A 21,647-nucleotide genomic window follows, 5' to 3' on the forward strand; every position below is an offset into this window, starting at 1 on the left:
GTCTGTTGTTTTTTTTGTTTATTTTCCAACCATATATGCATGACACTGTTATTCTAAATAAATAAACTGAATCAGTTTAGCTCCTTCACAACCTCATACAATTCTGATCAGATTGTGGGTTACCACTGTAACCCTCTGAGAACACAGGATTGTTTTCAGAGCTGCTGTCCCAAAGCCAGAGATTCACGAAACTTTGTTTTTGCACTTCAGAAACTTTAAATAAAAAAAAATGTATTTCATCATTTTCACACAAACAAAATGTAACAATAAATAGACACTGCTTATTAATACAGTAGAAGCTATCATATCCACTCTTGTTTACAAAACCCTCCATTAACCGATGGACCTCTGGCATGTGTCATTTACACATGCTGCTACCAACTGAACGATACAGATGGGAACCTATCAATGCACATTTTATTATGGGTTTACTTTTTACATGATGTCACTTCACATAAAGCAAACCAGGTTAACCATGTTCAATAAAAGAAAATAAGAAAACAAATAAATAATCACTGTACCCTTAAAAAGCTGAAACAAGATTTATTCGCTGACCACCAAAGCCTGTTTGTGTGTGTGTTTTTTTGTTGTTTTTTTTAAAACACCATTTCTGTCTCAGGTCGCAATTCATTAAAACTGTCATTACTTTGGCATGGATGAAAAAGCACAGTAAGAACTGTTTTTAGAATGGTGGCTGTAAATTGCCAAATACTGTATTCCTTCAAGTATTTTAACAGTAAAATAATTTTAATTTAAATAAACAAATAAATAAATCATGGGAATAGACACAAAGTAAAGCTGTTTATTATTATTACTACTACTACTAATAATAATAATAATAATAATACAAGGTTTCAATGACAAACAAGTGAAGTTTTATGGCTTTTACAAATGTCTGATGCATGTTGTGGATACATTTTATCAATTGCTTTCCAGAGTAGACCATAAAAAAAGTTAATTAAAATAGGAGGTAGATGTGCCACAATGACTTCGTAATTGGAAATAATCTGACCGCTGAAAATTATTTCACTTGAATGCATATATATTTAGCTTGTCACTCACAGGATTGCACATCAGCTGCATGACATGTGGTGCAGACTTACTGGGGACTACCCCACTCTCCTCCTTTTGAGTGCTTTTCCTGTCAGCGCACCATCCTCTGATTTCATGTCTACATCAGAACCCAAGGGGGAGACTAGCTGCAGCTTTGGATCATCTGTTGCACAGCTGAACAGTGCCAAGAGTAAGGCTACCCCATAACATCTGGCTTGCTCTCCCTGAAACAGGTGTACAGCAGCATATATTAACACACTATACTGCACATATAGAAGCTCTCCATGCAATCAGAAATAAATAAATACTGCAATTCAGTCAGAGACACTAAACCATTATTTATGGAAATAATCTAAACAGTATATATATATATATATATATATATATATATATATATATATATATATATATATATATATATATATATATATATATATATTTTATATATAATATAATTTTAGACACCAACAATAATGAAATGTACTTTGCATTTGTATAAAGCTGGAAATGACCGTCAACTCCAGTAATGAATGTATAGTCACAATCATCGAGCACCTATTTCTAAGTATCGATGCTGATTTGTTCTTTCCAGGATATGCAGAATTGCATCCCCCTTGACTTGTCCGGTTGCAATGAACTTAACTGAAATCTCTGGGCAAGATGAACCCTACCTAAATAACAAGTTCAATCTCTCCCTGAAGCTGTTGGCATAAAAATTATCCCTAAAAACTGTGGGGCATCTTGTCAATTTCATGTGCTTCAAGTTCTTACAGCAGAAGGTCATATAATTTCATTGGAAGACTGTACATTTTAGATGCAAGTAAAACATTTGAAAAAGCAATTTTCACTGAACGACACACCAGTGATTGAATCAACTTTCGATTTAAAAAGCTATAGACATAGCAGGAGACCTTTGCCACATTCCAAACAGGAAATGAGATTCCAGCAATTTATGAGAGTAGAAATTGTTGCTACAATCACTGCCAGCCTCAGCATACATCTAATCAGAACCCTATCTGCATACTGTACTTAACCACATAGTCTACAGTGAGTTTCTGTTTTTATTCCTCTAATAGGCAGCCATTTTTATCCATCTGAAGGCAAGGGACACACCCTCCAATTTTAACAATCAGGATCTACCATCCAAAGGTCTAATTCCTGTTCAGAACTGTGATGAACCTATTAAACACATTTTCCACAAAATATGTTCTGATTAACCATCCTGAAGATGTGTTGATATAGATACTACTGTTTAAATAACGTACCTGTAATTTTTCTTTTCATTGTTGACATCCTGACAGCGTTTTACACTTATAACTTTAAACTCTATTTGAAAGCTCTTTTCAAAAGGATTATTGCCCAATTGTCAAACAGTTAACACAGCAGTTAAGATCCACGATGTGGTACGGAACAGAAACGCCAGAGCACTTGTTATGTTTGTTTTTTGATTTTTTTCATCGCTCTTCCTCCAGCGATTTAGAGCAGTGGTTTTCAACCCCGATCCTGGGGGACCCACTGTGTCTTCTGAGTTCTTAATTACTTAATTAAACCCTTAATTGAACTAATAATGTGCTTAATTAGACTTTTTTAAAATTGTTCTCAGCTCCTAAAAAGTTGCCGATTTCAAGTTACGTATAAAATTGCATAGTTAACTTGAAACCTCCAACTGTTTAAAAGCTGAAAACAATTAAGAAGGTATAATTATGCTAATGAAAGGTTGAATTAAGGGTTTAATTAAGTAATTGATAACACTATGTAACACAATTTTTGTTCCTGGGTAGTAAATGTTATTTAGAAGTGAGTAGTTTTTCGAGATTTACGATTATATTGTATTTACAGGATAATCGTAAATCTCGAAAAACTACTCACTTCTAAATCTTTTGTAGTCATTTTTGTATTACTTTAGTATAAATACATGTTAATTTGGATTCATATGTTGTTTTTTTCTGACTTTATGTGAACGAAAAGACACACATTTGCCCGTTTTCCCATTGAAAATAGTGATATTTTGAAATGTCACTGTCCTGGTCACAAAAGCAAAGTTTGTGCGGAATAATAGCCATTTTCTATACTTTTGAGGCATGAGCAATTAGGAAATAACACTTACTACCCAGGAACAAAAAAACTAAAATAATAAAAAAATAAAATAAAATTGTTATACGGTGTAATTCAGTTGGAATGAAAACCAGAAGACACAGTGGATCCCCAAGATCAGGATTAGGAAACCCTGCTTTAGACGACAGATCTCAAACCCAAAGACATTTTGAAAAGAGCTTTGAAACAAACTTTAAAGTTATAAGAGTAAAAAGACGTCAGGATGTTAACAATGAAAAGAAAAATGACAAGCATATTATTTAAACAGTTGTAGCAACACATGGAGAAATATAAAGCTATATTTTTCAGAACCCCGCTACTTACTCTTTAATTGGAAACAAAGCAATGCCTGCATTATTTATACAACAATGTATGCATGTATGTACTATTATAAATAATGTAAATGTTTATTAAATATTTTGGATGCAATATCAAAGTTGTCATCAGCTACCATTACCATTACCATTACCAATTCCTGTTTTAATGACACTGTAAGCTGGAATAGCCATATCCACATGTATCCATACTCCAGACCAGTCAAGTCCCATGTGAGCATCTACAAACAAGCCTGCACAGGAACACTGGGCATTATCTTATAAAAAAGGAAAAATAAACAAATTATTACAAGTGAATTCTGACATAAGAAAAATCTCACTTTGAAACTTTTTGTAAAGGATTAATTTTTTTAATCACTGCATAAATGTAACTAATAACTGACAGCCAGCATGAGTACCCTGAAAAAGTATTTGAAGGAGGATAGATTATTTACAACAAACATAAGGTTCACTTTATGATCATAATGACTTTGTACAATACGATACAATTCAACTTGATATAGAGAATCATAGATTAAAGAAGTGTAGCAAATTAAAGCCAATATCTTTATCACCCGTCACATGACAAAGTCACATGACCACATTAAGACAGCCATTAGGTCACAAGTACAAATGAAGGGTACTGTAACATAAAGAAATATCGGAAATATGAAGCTGGCATCTCAAACAATTTATGCTATGTTAACATATAGAAAACAAAAAGTACTGAGAAACCTCAAACTGAGGTAACCAGTGGAGTACCACAGAGAGCAGTATAATAAGGTCTTCTGCTCTTCCTAATCTACATTAAGGACTTAGATTCTGGTATAGTAAGCAAACTTGTTAAATTTGCAGACAGCACAAAAATAGGAGTGGCAAACACGATTGCAGCAGAAAAGAACATTCAAAATGATCTAGACAGTATTTAGAACTGGGCAGACACATGGCAAATGGCATTTAATATAGAAAAGTACTGCACGCAGGCAATAAAAATGTCCACTATAAATACCAGAGATACTGCAATTGAAGAATAAATCTATGAAAAAGACCTAGGAGTTTATGTTGACAGAAATGTCTTCATCTAGATCAGTGTTTCCCAACCCTGTTCTTTGAGGCACACTGTGTCTGCTGGTTTTTGCTCCAACACTGCGCCCAATTGCTTAATTGAACTGTATCAACAACCAAAGAGCTTGAAAATAACTGGAAAATGCCAAGTTAATCACTTTATTAGTTCAATGAAGGTTTCGATTAAGCAATTGAGCACTGAGTTGGAACGAAAGCCAGCAGACAATGTGTGCTGCCAGGAACAGGGTTGGGAAACATTGATCTAGACATTGTGGGGAAGCTATAAAAAAGGCCAACAAAATGCTCGGATATATACTTAAAATAATTTAAATCAAGAGAAGTATTGTTAAAACTTTACAATGCATTAGTAAGACCTCATCTAGAATATTGTGTTCAGTTCTGGTCATCGGGCTACAAAAAAGATATCGCTGTCTAGAAAGAGTGCAAAGAAGAGCAACCATAATTACTCAGGGTTTAAAAGGCATGTCATATGCAAACAGGCTAAAAGAATTTAATCTATTCAGTCTTGAAAAAATTAGATTCAAGCATTCAAAATTCTAAAAGGTATTGGCAATGTCGACCCAAGGGGCTTTTTCGACCTGAAAAAAGAAACAAGGACCAGAGGTCACAAATGCAGATTAGATAAAGGGGCATTCAGAACAGAAAATTGGAGGCACTTTTTTACACAAAAACTGTGAGAGTCTGGAAACAACTCCCCAGTAATGTTGTTGAATACGTGCTATGGTTATTTTATTATACAGGTTGCCTATCAACCACATCGTTATTTCAGTGACATTTATTATAATTGTATTATTATTATATATTAATAATATTATCCCTGCATTATCTATGCTGTAGTCCTGCAGCTGTATGTGTCTCTACTGTTTACTTTTCCACCAAGTAACTATTTATGTGACACGGCACTTAAAAGTATTATAATAATTAGTTACATTATTTGATTTTTAATTAAAATCCTTAAACCTATAGTAAACATGTTTGGTTTACTAAAATCTTATATGTGTGGTCTCTATTATTGAAGACAGCATTTTAGTATATGTATATTTTATTGTCCGAAGTTTTGCAAAACTTTACCTAGTTCACACAACCATCAGGTGGAGGCACCATGCACTTTATCAGGTAGCCAGTTAGCCCCTGGCTTGTGGTAGATGTGTCGTAAAGATATCTATCTTCAAACCCCTGTAGAAATCGAACTCAAGACTTTCAGCTCAGGCTTGGAAGGTAAGACGCACTGCGTTGCACCTGTCCATACAAGTACACTACTATTAGGCTGAAAGGGGTGTTTCATAATTGGAGGCATCTCTGGGATCAATTATGTAACACCCGTTTCAGCAAGTAACACATTCTGAGGAAGATGTTACCGCTCAATTCAAATCATTTAATTTGGGGGAGGGGGTGGGGGGGCGGGTGGTCCCATTATAATTGTAATAGATATTTAACAATCCATTTGAGCATTTTTTTAAAACCTACATCAGGTTTCAAGACTCAGATGAAAAATGCTGGTACATTTCTGTTTTATAAGTATATATACTTAATATTACAATTGCTCTGATCGTGCGTTTGTAACGTTTTTGTTGTTGTGGTTGTTTTGTTTTAGGATTGCAGTCTTACCTATTGAACATTATTATATTAAATCCCGCCAATAATTGTTGGTCATAGCTTACTGGGGGATTGCTGAGCCTGTTGAGATTCACCAAAATGGATCGCATTGTTCAATGTATTGGTCACCACTGATATAAGTTATAAGAATACCTGTAAGATGTATTGGACCTTGCTGTGATGTTTCCTATCTTAGCTGATCAATAGAAATAGTTTTCTGTACTTTTTCACAATATGAACTGTTTTAGCCAACTCCAATCTAACCCCAAGCTTATTGGTATGTTTATATTTTACTCTTATTTGAGAGTTCCCCTAGCTACATTGAGAGGAACAGTCGGGCCAAGTTATCAGCGAAGCCGAGAACTGCCAGACTCTATACAGCAAGGATATGGTCCATTTTAGGACAACCTCAATCCTCACCCCTCCTCGAAGCAAATGTTCAATTTTAAAACAGAAATAAATCATTTAATATAAATGATATAGACGTCACAACAAGTGCATTACCTAGTATATTTCAAAGTTGACAAAGTAAATTAATTGTCATTAAAACTCGGATGTCCTGTAATATACATATGGTTGGATAAAAGTACCTGGGGTCCTCAAAAAACTAGGTTGGGAGAAAAATGACATTTTTATCTTACTTTGGCGACTCCTCTTACTATATGAAGGGTATTGACTTTTTTTCCTACATTTCACCTATGAGTGTTGGGAACTACAAATTAAAAGTGAAATTGTATTTTGGCTGATTTACTTTTGCTGTGCCAATACCATTTACTTTGTTGGTCCGAAGATGGTGCTGTTTTTAACAACAGTCTTGATGTCAGAATTCAATCCAGAATGTCTGTGTAGTTGATTTTTTACATCTGTTTTTACAAGGTTCACCTGAGAAACTAATTTCAATTTTACTGTACTGTGTGGTAAAGCCAGCATATTAATAACAATTCTGGCAAGTGTAGGAAATCGTGGCTCTCCGCTAGGTGTAGACAAGAACACACTTTTGTGCCAGTATTCATCAGCTGCCAGATCTTTTAAGTCAGTCACTTACTGCATAAATTTAATTTCTAGGCTGGCCAGCATATTTCGAAGAACACTCTGTGGGAAAAGCATTGCAAACTGAACGATGTCTCCCGAGCTCGCTGTGCTTTGCTACTTGGTTGAAGAACTCATATTAATTTCAGCAAAATATAAGAGGTGTAGGTATAGGTCATTCAAGCTGATTGAAAAGCAATACAAAATATACTATTCTTTATTTCGATCCAAAAATCATGGACAGTTGTTTGTTATTTATAGGTTACTAGACCATCCAAATGTATTTTTTTTTTTTTTTTTAATTTGCAGATGGTTGGCAACCTTGAGTGTAAATCAAGTAATAAAATGGTGTAGCAAATTCCTATTGTTTTACTACGAAATGCTGATCAGAAATAAGCCGCGCTTCGCCCCCCACACCGTGCAGGCCTCTACGCTCACGGTACCCTCGGGTCCTTGGTGCCCCATTGCCTCTGTGCCACAGTCCTTCGGCATCCTCAGTACCTCGAGAGCTACATGCCTCGCCGCTTCGAGGCTTCGGGACAGCGTGGCACTGAAGGCCCCAATGCACAGGGCTCGACAGGCCTCGAGGTGTCGAAGCGCTGAGGCATGTAGCTCTCGAGGTGCTTCGTCTGGGCTACAACAGTGTGGAGCGTAGCATGCAGACTGTTGCAGTGCAATCACACAACCAGGGCAGCGCAAAGCTTACAGTAGATTGGCGCACCCAAGATGGCGTCCGGACCGCGTGGAGCATGCAACGGTTGCAGCAGGTTGGAACAGTCACGGACCTGGAGAAGGGAGAAAAATAGACAGAAAAAGAAGAAAACACACAGCCTCCAGGCCTCCGCGGCAGCAAACACAAGGGGCCGTCAGCAAGGATGGGGATACATTGTATGTGGGGCCCCAGTACACCAGCACCCAGAGAGAACTGGGTGCTGCAGTTGCACCTCAGACTCCTGGGTGCTTGCCACCATACACACTCGCGATTCCACTCGGGACCTTCTCCCTTTCGAAGGATCACGGTCACATCCATGAACAACCCTCTCCAGTTCTTGGCCCTCAAACAAGAGGTAGAAACAGTACTTCAAAAACAAGTCATCTGTCTCGTAGAACACACCTCTCTAACAGAGGGGTTCTACTCAAGGTATCTGTTGGTGCCAAAAAAGCACGATGGCCTTCGTCCGATCCTAGACCGATCCGCGACATCTCAACGGGTTCTTGAGGGAGAGGAGGTTCCAGATGGTCATGCATCGCCACATCCTCCAGTCTGTCCGGCCGGGCGACAGTGGACCTGAAGGACGCGTATTTTCACATTCCTATCCGTCCAGTGCACAGGAAGTATCTCTGCTTTGACTTTCAGGAGAGCATCTAGTTCTCTATGCTGCTATTCGGCCTCTCCTTAGCCCCTTGCACATTTTCAAAGTGCATGGATGCCCTAGCGCGCGAATGGCCCAAAGCACCTTTATACGCTTTCCAACCTATACTGCTGTTCACTGCCTTCCTTGAGAAGGTCAGGAGAGAGGAAGCGACAGTTCCTCTGGTGACCCCCAGATGGCCCAGGAGAACCTGGTTTTCGAACATCTGCCAGCTGCTGCAAGGCCAGCCCTGGGAGGTCCCGCTGCGCATGGATCTCCTCAGTCAGGCGAAAGGCACACTCTGGCACCCAGAACCGGGCAGACTCCAGCTGTCTGTCCACCCTAGGGGTCTCAGACGCAGTAGTGAGTACACTGCAGAAACCTAGAGCTTCTTAGCAAGAACAGCGTTATACGCCTATAAGTGGAAATATTTTCAAAACTGGTGCATGGTCAGAGGCCATGATCCCGTGTATTGCCCTATAGCAGTTATTCTACAGTTTCTGCAAGATCTACTAGAGGCGGGTAAATCACCCTCTGCATTGAAAGTGTACCTAGCAGCTGTATCTGCTTGCCATGTTCCCATCAACTCAGTATCCCCAGGCGCTCATATTCTGGCGACCCAAATTAGAAATTTGCAATTAAATCACGCAAACGATTATAGCTATATGCTATTTGAAAGAAAAAAAAAAAGTAGGAGTGATTGGTTCTATTTGTTCTGTAGAAAACAAAAAATGTTGTCCGTATCGTGTACTTCAACACTTCACCAATTCTTACATTCATGCATAACATGATAATTTATATAAAGTAATAGTCAACCATAGTTTGTTATATTAGTACAACAAAATACCACATTATATTTTAAGGTTATGGAAAGCAGACCTGTCTCTCCAATCACAATGTTAAAAATGCCTCCAAGCTTCTCCCACTGGTGTTGGGTGTCATATTCCTCTGATGGACAAGGACCAGTCAAAATGCAACATTGTTATGCGGTTCCATTGCCAAAAACTGGGCCTGTCATACCTCTCTGTGCCTGACGCTGACAAAGGAGGTGTTACCCATGAGTGTAGTGTACAAGGCAAATGTCAGCCGTCTCAGGGCCAGTAGACCAAGAAACAGACCAAAGCCGTTACAGTGCCCCATCTGGAGCAGGCTGTGTTTAGGACCCGCTGCATTTACACTACAAAATAAAATAATGGTGGCTAGGGTAAATGGGGTATCAGCTGACCTGTGCTGTTTGTTACTAGTTTGGTAACCTTTATATTTTCCTTTTCACAAAAAAGACCAAAGTGCAGATGACTCTGTTTATTGGAGTGTGACTTATTGTGTTTCACTGTTGTTGAGTCATTAATAAAATACTGCTAATCTGTGTTTTTGACATTTTATTTTCTATACAGAACTGTCACAAGGACGGCCGAAGTGGGTGACGACAGACCAGAAACAGGAACTGACTCTGTACACAGCTGTTGAAATGGTGAAGGGGCTGATGCACAGTTTAAAATGGCAGACAGAAAATAAAAGGTTTGTAACAAAACAGCACACGGCACATGAGGCCAAAATAAATAGACAAACAAAACGAATAGATACGGACAAAACACAGAGTGGACGAACGCTACACAACTCTTGAGATCTATATTTCCACTTATCTCTCGCTCTCTTTCTCTCTCTCTCCCCCGTTCTCCACTCTTGAACACACAACCCTGCGTATGTACAACATGCTCCTTTTATGCAGCTTGATTAATTCACGTGCAGTTGTACCGAGACTCCAATTGAATGATTGATTACCATTCAAGTCTCGGTACAACTGCACGTGAATTAATCAAGTGCAATTCCCCGTGCTCACATATTATTACTTTTTACTTGCACGTGAAGTGCTGTGCAATCCTCGTGCCTAAATACACATATACATTTTAAACACTTTTGTTACACAGACCCATTTATATCCCGTGTACCAATGTCTATACACCAACATTTAAACACACCACACGCAACACAGAACAGATAATATACACAGGGGCGGGCACTTTGTCACAAGAACATTTACAAATCTAAATAAAGGTGCTTTGTTACAAATAAATAACACCAATCACTGCAAGCGCATTTAGCGGAAGTCACATTTACATTGTACTTTATTTTTCAGTTCAGAGGAAAGCAATTTACCACATTACATTTCCCAACTAGTTTTTCTTACCGTTTTTGTAATGCACACTCTATTACACACCACAAACAATAGGAAAAGATCACTTAATCAACAATATTGCATCGCTTGTATATTCTTTGGATGCAAATAAAAATACAATATAAATATATCTTAGCTGATAGAAGTAGGTTTACATTGTTTGCACTGAGAGACTGAAGCTAAGTAAACAGGCATCACTTCCTTAGATGTTTTTAACTGATAGTCTATTTAACAGCAATTTTCCTTATTTAAGGATTTACAATCATCAGAACTTGCATGTGTTAACAATCATAGCCTTATACTGGAAGTTTATATAAACATACTTTTCAAGTATCTATATATATATATATATATATAGATATATATATATATATATAATATATATATATATATATATATATTATATATATATATATATATATATATATAACTACTAATACTAAAAAATAATAAAAATAAACCACCACCTAAAATGATTACATAAATGATTTTGGAAATGCCTCAGTATTTCATCACAGCACAATTATACTTTATGCTGTGCTTATGCTACCAGGGTTTTTATGGAAAGATTAACCAGACAATGGTAACATACCATTACTGAAGATTGAAAAAGATGACACTTCTTGTTTCAGTTTTCATAGCACAAATTTCTAAATTGTCTATAGTGGCCATTTGGGTTAACGTCTCCAGATTCAGAGATTTTGAAAGAACTGCCATACAAAGCCATTAATTTAAAAAAAAAAAAATCTTGTTTTTAAACATTGTGAAAGTATAATAAACCACACAAACAGCAACAGCAATCTAATGGTGTCTATGGTTCTACCTTTGATACAGGCATTAAAATAGTAATTATGTCAATACATAACCTCTGGTTTTGTGGTAGGCTGTTACTTCCATGGAGGTTCACATAAACTTACATCCTGTGGTATCAGAATCTAAGCATTTAAACACACTGTAACTAATACCTCTTTAAAAAAAATAGCAGTCACACCTATTGAAGGAGATGTTTATATCTGTTTTTTTTTTTTCTGTCCCCCCCACCCCCCAAAAGGAAGATATACTGAACCTCAACTGCCTCCTACCTGACTAAACTGCTGGAATCTTACACCTTGAATGCAATGGATTATAGATTGAAGAAGCTTTAAAATGTACTGTGCATTACTATCGAATATTTACACATTAATAAATACTGTATAATTTACGAGGTTGGCTTGCATATTTGACATTCTATTAACCTAAAAGAAACTAACATTTTAAAACAATAAATAATACAAGGATAATTAGACTGTACAAATAAAAGTTATACTTTTTTTTTCACACCAGGCTTTTCTGCTGGTTAAATGACAGTAATTTAGAATTGATAACAGTCAACTAAAATGTGTTTACAAGTGACTGTTTTTGACCAATCTGCCAAACGTAATGAAATAAGTTTCAATGGTTGAATCTGCACCTCCCAGCCCAGTTGGAGGTGTAGGGAACACCCTGCCGGCTTCCTTGAACATTAGAGAAGGGCCTATATTTTTTATATGTGTGTGGACACAGCCACAATCATAACTGCAATGACCTTTGTGCCATTGCTTTGGAAAGTAATCCTTTAAGCGTCTACAAATGCAACCAAAAAAAACCAAAAAAAAAAAACCCAAAAAGCGCTCTTAATATTCCTTTCTCACCTAATATGTGCATTTTATAGACCCATGAAGCGCTTCATATGATGAACATAAAAAAAAAAAAAAAAAAAAAAAAAAAAAACTTTTAATAGCTCAATATGATGCACATACTGGATCCATGGTCTGGTTTGGCAGATAGACCAAAAACAACTGTGGGTATCCTGGGAAAGTTTACATCTTACCTTGTTTTTCATTTGATACACATTTCAAAACAAATGAATTCATTTAGGAGGAAAACATACTTAACACTGATGGCTGGCCACTAATCCACTTACTACTTTTCTTGGCTCTGCATTGGCAAAAACTTGAATGATATGTTCTTGGCAGAGATATAACAAATATCAAGTGTACAGCTGCTACCAGGAAACACAGGAGCCATGGTTATTTCCAACTAGTTAGATATCCATGGGCTAATTAATTGAGCTTCCTGGCGCCGAGTAGAATTCAACAATACAATTATTTGAATAGGTCTCGACCTATTTTGAGATATAACATTGCGAAAAGTGTTGCACAATATATTTGTTTAATAATGGTGTGTATATACTTATATTCAATCACAATGGGCAAGCATGGTTTGCTCTGATCATGTTTCTCACAGAACAGCAAACAATGATTAAATATGTTCTCACTTATAATATTTAAATGTGTGTATATCTGTTGTACCCCTGCAATTAACCTTAAGAGGCGTTCAAGGTTCTGCCAATACGTGGCGCTGTTGCTGGTCTGCAAATGTCTTAATGTAAAGTAGTATCTGAAAGATTACGGCATGTTCAGGATTAGCAGAGTCCCCCGGAATACTCATCATCTTCCTGCTCCACTCCTGAGCCCCCAGCTCCGTTCTTGGGAGTTTCAGGAGATTTCTTCTTGATGCCCCCACCTGGGACCCTTAAACTCAGAGCCAATTTGGCATACTGCAAGAACACAGGTCAAGGTTTAGTTACAGACCTTGTGAGGCAATATACAGTCCTCACTTTTCAATGCAATTGTGCAGTAGAACCTGTCATACACGATTTAATTGGTATCTCAGGGATAGTGCAGTTGCTTTATAAATGAAAAAATAAATGTTGGGTACAGCAGTGTGTCTAAAACACAAAAGTACGAAACTGCAGCGCTCCAGAGAATGGAGTAATTTACTCTAAGTTAAACACTATGGGCCTCATTCACTAAAGGCACGCCTTCTCCTAGGACAAGGTGTTTATAGGAGGCTGTGTGGTCCAATGGTTAAAGAAACGGGCTTATAACCTCCAGGTACCCGGTTCAAATCCCAGCTCAGTCACCGATTCAGTCACTTAACCTCCTTGTGCTCCGTCTTTTGGGTGAGATGTTCTTGTAAGTGACTGCAGCTGGTGCATAGTTCACAAACCCTAGTCTCCTGTCTTGTAAAGCACTTTGTGAAAGGCACTAAATAAAGATTATTATTACAAGGTGTGCGTTATTGAAAGCCTTATTCATCTACCTAGATAAGGTGCACCTTAAATCAGAAGGCACATGTTAACATACACGCCTTAAAAAATTAACATCTGCTGAACATGCCTAATGCATTGTAATGTACTAAAATGATGTGGAAAGATAGCACTGATGAGGGGAATGGTATGCATATGGTATTTACTAAACTGTGCTAACAATAAGGTGCACCTTAAAGAGTAAATTTATACCTTATAGCATTATACATCCCCATCTGCTGCAGTGCACTGGGATTAGGCATCTGTCCTCTAAATCAGTGGTTCTCAATCCTAGTCTTCGGGGACCCCTGTGTCTGCTGGTTTTCATTCCAACTGAACTCTCAGTTACTTGACTAAACCCTTAACTGATACTTTGCTTTAATTTGACCTTGTCTTTTTGTTTTCAGCTCTCAAACTGTTGCAGACTGCAAGCTACTTATAAAATGTTATAGCTAACTTTAAATATGCAACTGTTCAAGAGCTGAAAACAATTAAAAAAAAAGGTCTAATTAAGCAAATTGTCAGTTCAATTAAGGGTCTGGTTACATAATAGAGCTCAGTTGAAATGAAAACCAGCCTGGACAGAGTGAACCCCGAGGACCAGGATCCTGGAGCTAAGACAATGCAGGAGAGCAATTATATATAAAATAATAAAATTGTTATTGCAGTTACCTGTTCACAATGTGGGTAATAACCCTTACTATCAGGGCACTAGAGCAAAAAACTTGATGAAGCTTGAAAACCATGTGATCTCAAGTTGTGTGCAGCAAAAACACGCTGTGCCTATTCTTACTAGTGGAATTAAACATCATCGTAATCCTTTTTTTTTTTTTTTTTTTTTAATATGTAAAACACCAATTATGCAGCTTATCTGGAGCGCTGACTGCATGTACACTACACAAATGAGAATTATTACTGTTGGAGAACATGAATTAACCACTAAATTTACGACAATGTATTATAGCAGGCTGCTAGTTCCAAAATGCATGTACTGCTGACAATTGATGAGGGCCTTGTCTTACTTGCCCAGCTTTGACTAAAAGCAGGCAATAAATAACAGCACTATGTGCTGGAAGGTGCCCAGACTGTAAGAAGATTTTTCAGACAATGAATAGCGGTGCTACTGGACTGCCAGGACCCCAAGTAGGGAAGTGTCACGGAGACTTCACTCTCAAGAGATAACAGAGTTGGACCAGAAGGGACTCCAGTGCTTTACAGACAACTGGAGAACACATCTGGCCTAAATCAGCAAAAAGCCAGAAAGGTCAGGTGTGAGTTCCGAGTTAGTCACACTACAAGCCATGCACACACACACCTGAATTAGCCAGGTGTAGTTTCGCGCAATAGGCCCACGGCCAGGACTGGGGAGGGGTTTGCTATAAAAATGTAATGTGCCTTTTATTCATTGAATCCTACCTTGAGCCTGAAGGAATCCCTTTTTGAGCCTGAGAATGAATCTGTTTGTCCTGTATCTGGGATCTGCATATATTAAAAACCTAACATTTATTGATTTATTACCGATTGCAGGTCATCGCAATCAGTATATATAGGGTTTTACTATAAATTATAGATCAGTTCATATGTTTGCTCATATATTAGTCGACCCCCATTAGTCGAACCCACCACTGGTCCACCCCCCGTTCAAACCCATTTCTGTTCAACAAATGTTAGTTTATTTACAATGTTTCGGTTGTGTAGATATTTTGCATGATGTGCTTGAATAAAACTATGACTTATATTCAGTTGTTTGTCCTTTCATTATAATATGTATGTTGTTTTTAATGCGCCGGTCAAATTGACTGCTCATGGTTGTTCTAGGTATGTGTACAACTCCAGTAGTTTTAGTGTTAACACACTCTGGACCAGGCTTTATGTCCAGCCATTATAATTCTTTGTTTTGTTATTTAAGTCAGCATTAGCTTGACCTCTGAGAAAAAGCCCCACCCCCTCTACCCCTTCTACTGGAACTTTAGCAGTCTTGCAATTCCAAAACTTACATCATTATCCATGTACTTGACTAGAGGAGAGTTACACACGGAATACACTTGGTCCTCATCTTGCTGATCATAGCCTTCTAAAAGCTTCTCCATTGCACCGCAGTCTTCACTGCTGTTGAACCCTGGGATACTGAAAAGGAAAAGTAATAATATTGAATAGAAAATGTATGGGTGGTGCTGCACTTACAGCTGAACAATAGAAAAATCCATGAACGCATCCGCACCCACTGGATTAATGCATTCCCTTTATCCATTTCTCCAGAAATATTAATTTGCTGTAGAGTAGAGTAGAAGCACCTACCTGTAACTTTCTCTGACACATCTGTCTGCTGCAACAAAGTCATTTCTGTGAAGGTGAACAAGCACTTGTGCAATTGTTTTCTACGAAAAAAAAAAAATTGCCTTTTAAAAAAAGGTTTCTGAAATGTTAGTTATTTTATATTTTATGAAGAAACAGGCTGCCAGGTATCCTTACGTTGTTCATTTAGTTTTGTAGCTTTAAAATGTGTTTCTCTTTTGATTAAAAAGTCCATGTTTTTTTATTGCAAAACAGCAGTCCTCTATGACCTCCTCAATCAAATACTTAGGATGTTTTCAGTATTAGACAATTAAACTATGTATTTCAATAATGTAACTTCATACAGGTAGTAACTTTGTTAGCAAGGAAATAAACAGAAGTGGATCCATTTTTATTTCTATTCATCATTCATGATGTGTTAATCAAATAAAAAATGCTACTCATTTGCTCTGGAAACACTTTTTTTCCTGCCCAACAAAGAGTTAGCCTCCTACGTCTGGTTTCACAGACCCCGATTAACACTAGTCTTGGACTATGTTACTAAAGGTAATATTAGGTAGTCCAGGGTTCTGTGAAACCAGCCACTCAAATTAAAAAGGTTAGTTGATTTAAACATTGTCATGCTATTGTTACGATCCGCAGCAGTTTTGATTTTACTTTACCTTAAAGCATGTAGGATAATTTTCTATTTCTTTATACATGTCCTTCTCTTTTTGTATGGATACAGCAGCTTCATCAAATCTGTAAAAATAAGAAAATACATGTATAGGAATACATAACTTATTTAAGCATTACATTATAGAGAACCAAAAAAAAAATGTTTAGCCTGAAGTTAAGAAAGCTCTACCTGCGAGCCCTGACCAGCAGTCGGGAGGCTTTTCCCAATAGTTCCACCGCCTGCCGTAAACGATCTTCATTCTAAAAAATATAACAGAGGAGTTCTGAAACAGTCTTAAATAATGCTGGCCAAACCTTTTACAGCTTTATTTTTCACAAAGGACGTAAACCGGGACAGACATAAGTAACTTCTGACATTCCTGAATTTCTCCTGAAGTTAAAAGCTGTAGGTGAACCATGAATTAGCAAACTTGTGAGTGTGTTAAACTTACTTCAAACACAGACGCAGCCTGTTGATATAGTTCCACTGCCTTTTCCAGGTTTACCGGCTCTATCAATCTGAAATGGAAAAATACCTGGTAAGGGGTCATCTCCAATGAACAGTCTCTAATGAATATTTGTATCTAGTAAAAGATAAACACAAACAGGTTTGTATGCATTTTTACTATTTCAAAGTTGTTAGTTACATCCTTAATAAGTGTTCAAACTGTGAAAAGCATTTTTGCCAGATATTCTATCAAGCTGCTAACATGGCTAAGTTATGATCTCCGGTTACATCGTTTTAAGAAAATACCTCATAAAACCATGAAAATGTTCAATGATTTCCAAACACAGGAACAGAACACTGTATGTCACATAATTGCATTCTAACTTACTTGCCAGCCCGATCCAATGCCATTGCTGCAGTGTCTGGTGTACCATTCTCCACATACATCATGCTTGCTTTCTCAATATACTGAACTGCTTCAGGCATTCGTTGCATCTCCTGCAAGAAACATATTACACATCTTGATCTTCATAGCTAGCAATGCTAAATGTATGCTTTACTAAATAATTTCAACACATGTGATTCATCTCAGAAAACATTTGGATGTTACCAAGCCACTGAAGCCTGGAGGCAAGGGCCCAGCCTTGGAAGTGTCTGCCTGAACCCATGAAATGCACGAGGTAAACTATCTCCAGTCTCTCTTCCTCTTTAATAATGTGGGAGTGCAGGCCATTGCATCCCCGTTGGTCTCCAATCAAGATAGGCAACTTGGCATAAGCAGGAATCATACTACGCTTACATGACTCACCTTGCACTCCAAGGCACAGTGCTTTTAAAAGGTCTCATTGGGGATCCTATATTTATCTATTTCAAATAGTAATTAAAAAGCACCAACCTTTAACATCATGCCTGCTTGTTCAATTGCTCTGCGGAAAATAAAATAAAAAACATATGAGTTAAATAGGGATAACCTTTCACACAAAAGTTAATGAATTATTGTATAAAAGTAATTTGAGAACTAACAACATTGTAATACTTACTTTGCAGCATGGAAAAGACTGGAAACAACATAAAGGAAAATAATGGCAAACAAAACAATGCAAAAGATTACAATGCATATGCATATATATATATATAATATATATATAGATATTATATATATTATATAAGTATTACACACCACACTAACACACACCACACCACACACACACACACACACACACAGAACAATAGTCAATGACATTTTATACAACAAACTGTTTTGGAATTTGTATGTAAAGGATACGCTCTGTTATCTGTATGTGCCTGGGCTTCATTCAGGTAGGCTTCTTTTGCTTGATCTAATTGTTTTGCATTTTTAAAAGCAACAGCTGTTTAAAAGAGGAGACAAAAGTCATATTTAACAAAATACATTTAACAGTTTGTCATGTTTCTTTGTTCAGTCAGAACAGCTTAAGACTAATCTATAGTTGTCACCACCAGAGACAATGTGAAGTTTGTGTAAAGTAGTGCAAGACACTGTACAAATATTAAGCATGAATAAGGAAGAATGGGAAAGCTTAACAGGGGCCAAAACAGCAACTAGTGTGTTTTTATTTTGTTTTTTTAACATGCTTTAGTAAACCTCTGGGCTTTCCAATGCTTTCACTATGCTTTGTTACACTCTGCCATGCTTTTACAATGGGAAACTTTAGTAGAAACACTTGTCCAACAGGGCCCTTGTGTGATCATGGCAGATACAAAAAAAAACTGTACACAAAAAGTAAAGATACAGCACCGAGAAGGCTACTCAAAGTACCAAAGAACTAGAAACGTCTAATAGAACCTGAACTGGTGCTCCGGTGATTAACACAATATGCACTAAGGACCAGTAACTACAACACTTTGGTCCAAAGTAGTCTAGTGCTAGGGAAACCCTTACTAATATGCCAATATGTCTACCTAACAAAAACATAATGTGTAAGTTTTCACAAAATCAATTTTTTCAGGTTTTCTGACCTGCTTTTGCATACTCTGAAGCTGCACTGTCATAGTCGGGTTTCCACTTCATGAAACTGGTTTTTAAGCTGTGGTTGAATAAGAGAGAAAAAAAAAAAAAAAAAAAAGATGTTAAGGAAACATTTAGCTACAGAAAAAGAAAAAAAAACACATTATATATAATTTTTAGGGGTGTAACTATACACTACTTAGGTCGCGATGTGCTATATTCAACTGATCATTTAATGATGGACTGTTTTATTTAAAGACAAAAAAAAAAAATGAAAATTAGAGGAAAGTATACATTCACAATGAATTCGATATATCATGTAAATCGTTACATAATAATCTAAACATTTGAGCTCTTTTCACATTTTAAATATAACTCACTACTGCGCATTAGTCAGATCAAGGAATTATAATATGATAAGCTTAGGCCAGCTGTTTATGTGTAATCTAAAGCCTTCTGGTCAGAGAAACATGTATTGATAACTCTGATCGTATATCTCTCTATAAAAAACTCATTTATTGTATCAAACATATCTCTAAATAGATTACTGGATTGTAATATTACAATCCTTCAACAGTCAAAAAATTAAAATTAAAATTAAAATACAACAGGCTTTCGTTTCCCCAACCCCCGAAAACATCAGCTGCTTTGAGTCATGCCACGCTTTTCTCTGGGAGTTGTAGGTGTTTTTTTTTTTTTTTTTTTCCATTTGGACAAGCAAAATATTAAGCAAGAGAACAACATTTCCTAGAATCCTTTACATCTGGTGGGTAAAGAATTACGTCTCTAAACCAATCATAACTGCACATTATTAGTGACACGGCCTTTCCCATTCCTCCTCCAACTATGCCCAGTGGCTCACTTAGTGACAGAACCCCTTTCTCTAAAATACAAAAAAAAAAAAAACACTTTTAATATAACGCTTAACTGTCATTAATACAAACTCTGTCATACACTGTGAAATGTGCAAATGTTAATTACATAGCAATCGTTTGTCTGTTTACTAATAGCCACGTCCGGTGACGGTGCAGAAGAACGAGCAGCAGCAATGGTTGTTCTGAGAAATTTGTAAACAATAATAATAATAATAAGAGTAATAATAATAAGAATAAAATCCAGCGTTGCTTACTATTTTTCAGCTTTGGCGATATGTTCGTGGGCTTCGTTTATCTTCTGGGCTGCCATGGTTCCGCGGTTCTGCTTTTATATAATAAACAACAAGGAAATATCCTATTTCAATGCCAATATATCAGAAAGCTGCAATCAGGATTCGTGCGGCTTCACTTCGTCACTAGCTGTGACTACGGGTACCCGTGAGGTGCTGCATTGCGCATCGCCGCCGCCTATATTTCTTTCACCCACACACTGTACTGTACTGTATTTAAATGTGTTACACTGTAAATTATTGTTTTGGTTAAAACACCTACACATTGAATTGCAATATGGTAAAATTGGAAAACATGGAAAACACACCTGCTTTAAAATTAGGCAATCCTATATTAAGAATAAAGGCCTGGCTCAATGTGTGAGGTGAAGTAACAAAGATTGAAATAGTTCATAAAACACACCCGGCATGCAGTATCAAACCTATTTAAACATATACTCTCTTTGTGATTCTGTAATTTTAATATAGACACTACACTAGTATACCATATAGTACACCCGATTGTGACGAGATTAACCAGTACACTAAATATATATATATATATATATATATATATTATATATATATATATATATATATATTATACACACACACACAATTATATCCTACATGTTTAGTTTATTGCACGTACGTCTTTGAAAGTCTTGTATAACATCAAAATGCATCAAATGTTCATTACTTTTCTCGTCCAATAATAGAGTACAATTGTTTATGAAACTAATAAACTCTCATTAATAATATATTATGAATGCTCAAATGTGTAGGTGTCACAACAAATGAAATAATTCCATAAAACACACCTGTCATGCAGTATTCAAAGCAGCATTTTATTATACATCTCTCTCTCTTTCTGTAATATTCTGTAATATATATATATACACACACACTTAGTTTACCATGTATTTAAAATGTATGTTATCACCCGATTGTTATCGAGATTAACAAGTACATTTTATTACGATTGCAAGAAAGATACATTGGGATCTTTCTTGTGGTTCATTGTGGGAAAAAAAAAAGGTTAAACTGAGATCATACGTCAGATTATCTCAGATTTCGACATATCGTTCGTTTTTCTGAGAGCTTGACAGGAGTGTAGTGTCTATTTTTAGCCAGCAGGTGGCGCTGCTTATCAGTTTATCTATTCATCTGTCTATTTAAAAACAAAGTGTGAAGTCTCAGAAATATTTAGTTTGTCTGCAAATTCATGCAAAACATATCTTAATTTGTTTAGAATTAGCCTGTGTTCTTTTATGATCCAGAAACATGTTTTTATGTATCACTTTATC

The 21,647-nt window shown here is 36.7% G+C and overlaps 1 protein-coding gene across 1 annotated transcript; it reads right to left on the reverse strand.

Moving 5' to 3' along the window:
- Positions 1–11,973: 11,973 nt before the first annotated feature.
- LOC121313522 (gamma-soluble NSF attachment protein-like) lies at positions 11,974–20,496 on the reverse strand. Its single transcript, XM_041246173.1, has 12 exons — positions 20,326–20,496; positions 19,208–19,275; positions 18,495–18,579; positions 18,250–18,267; positions 18,105–18,135; positions 17,598–17,707; positions 17,214–17,280; positions 16,952–17,022; positions 16,767–16,845; positions 16,108–16,187; positions 15,807–15,936; positions 11,974–13,278 (listed from the first exon to the last, which is right to left on the reverse strand). The coding sequence occupies exons 1-12, from the start codon at positions 20,379–20,381 to the stop codon at positions 13,144–13,146; spliced, it is 930 nt and encodes a 309-aa protein (XP_041102107.1). The 5' UTR covers positions 20,382–20,496; the 3' UTR covers positions 11,974–13,143.
- Positions 20,497–21,647: the final 1,151 nt, after the last annotated feature.

This window comes from Polyodon spathula, chromosome 3 (assembly GCF_017654505.1).
Source record: "Polyodon spathula isolate WHYD16114869_AA chromosome 3, ASM1765450v1, whole genome shotgun sequence".
Classification (NCBI taxonomy): domain Eukaryota; kingdom Metazoa; phylum Chordata; class Actinopteri; order Acipenseriformes; family Polyodontidae; genus Polyodon; species Polyodon spathula.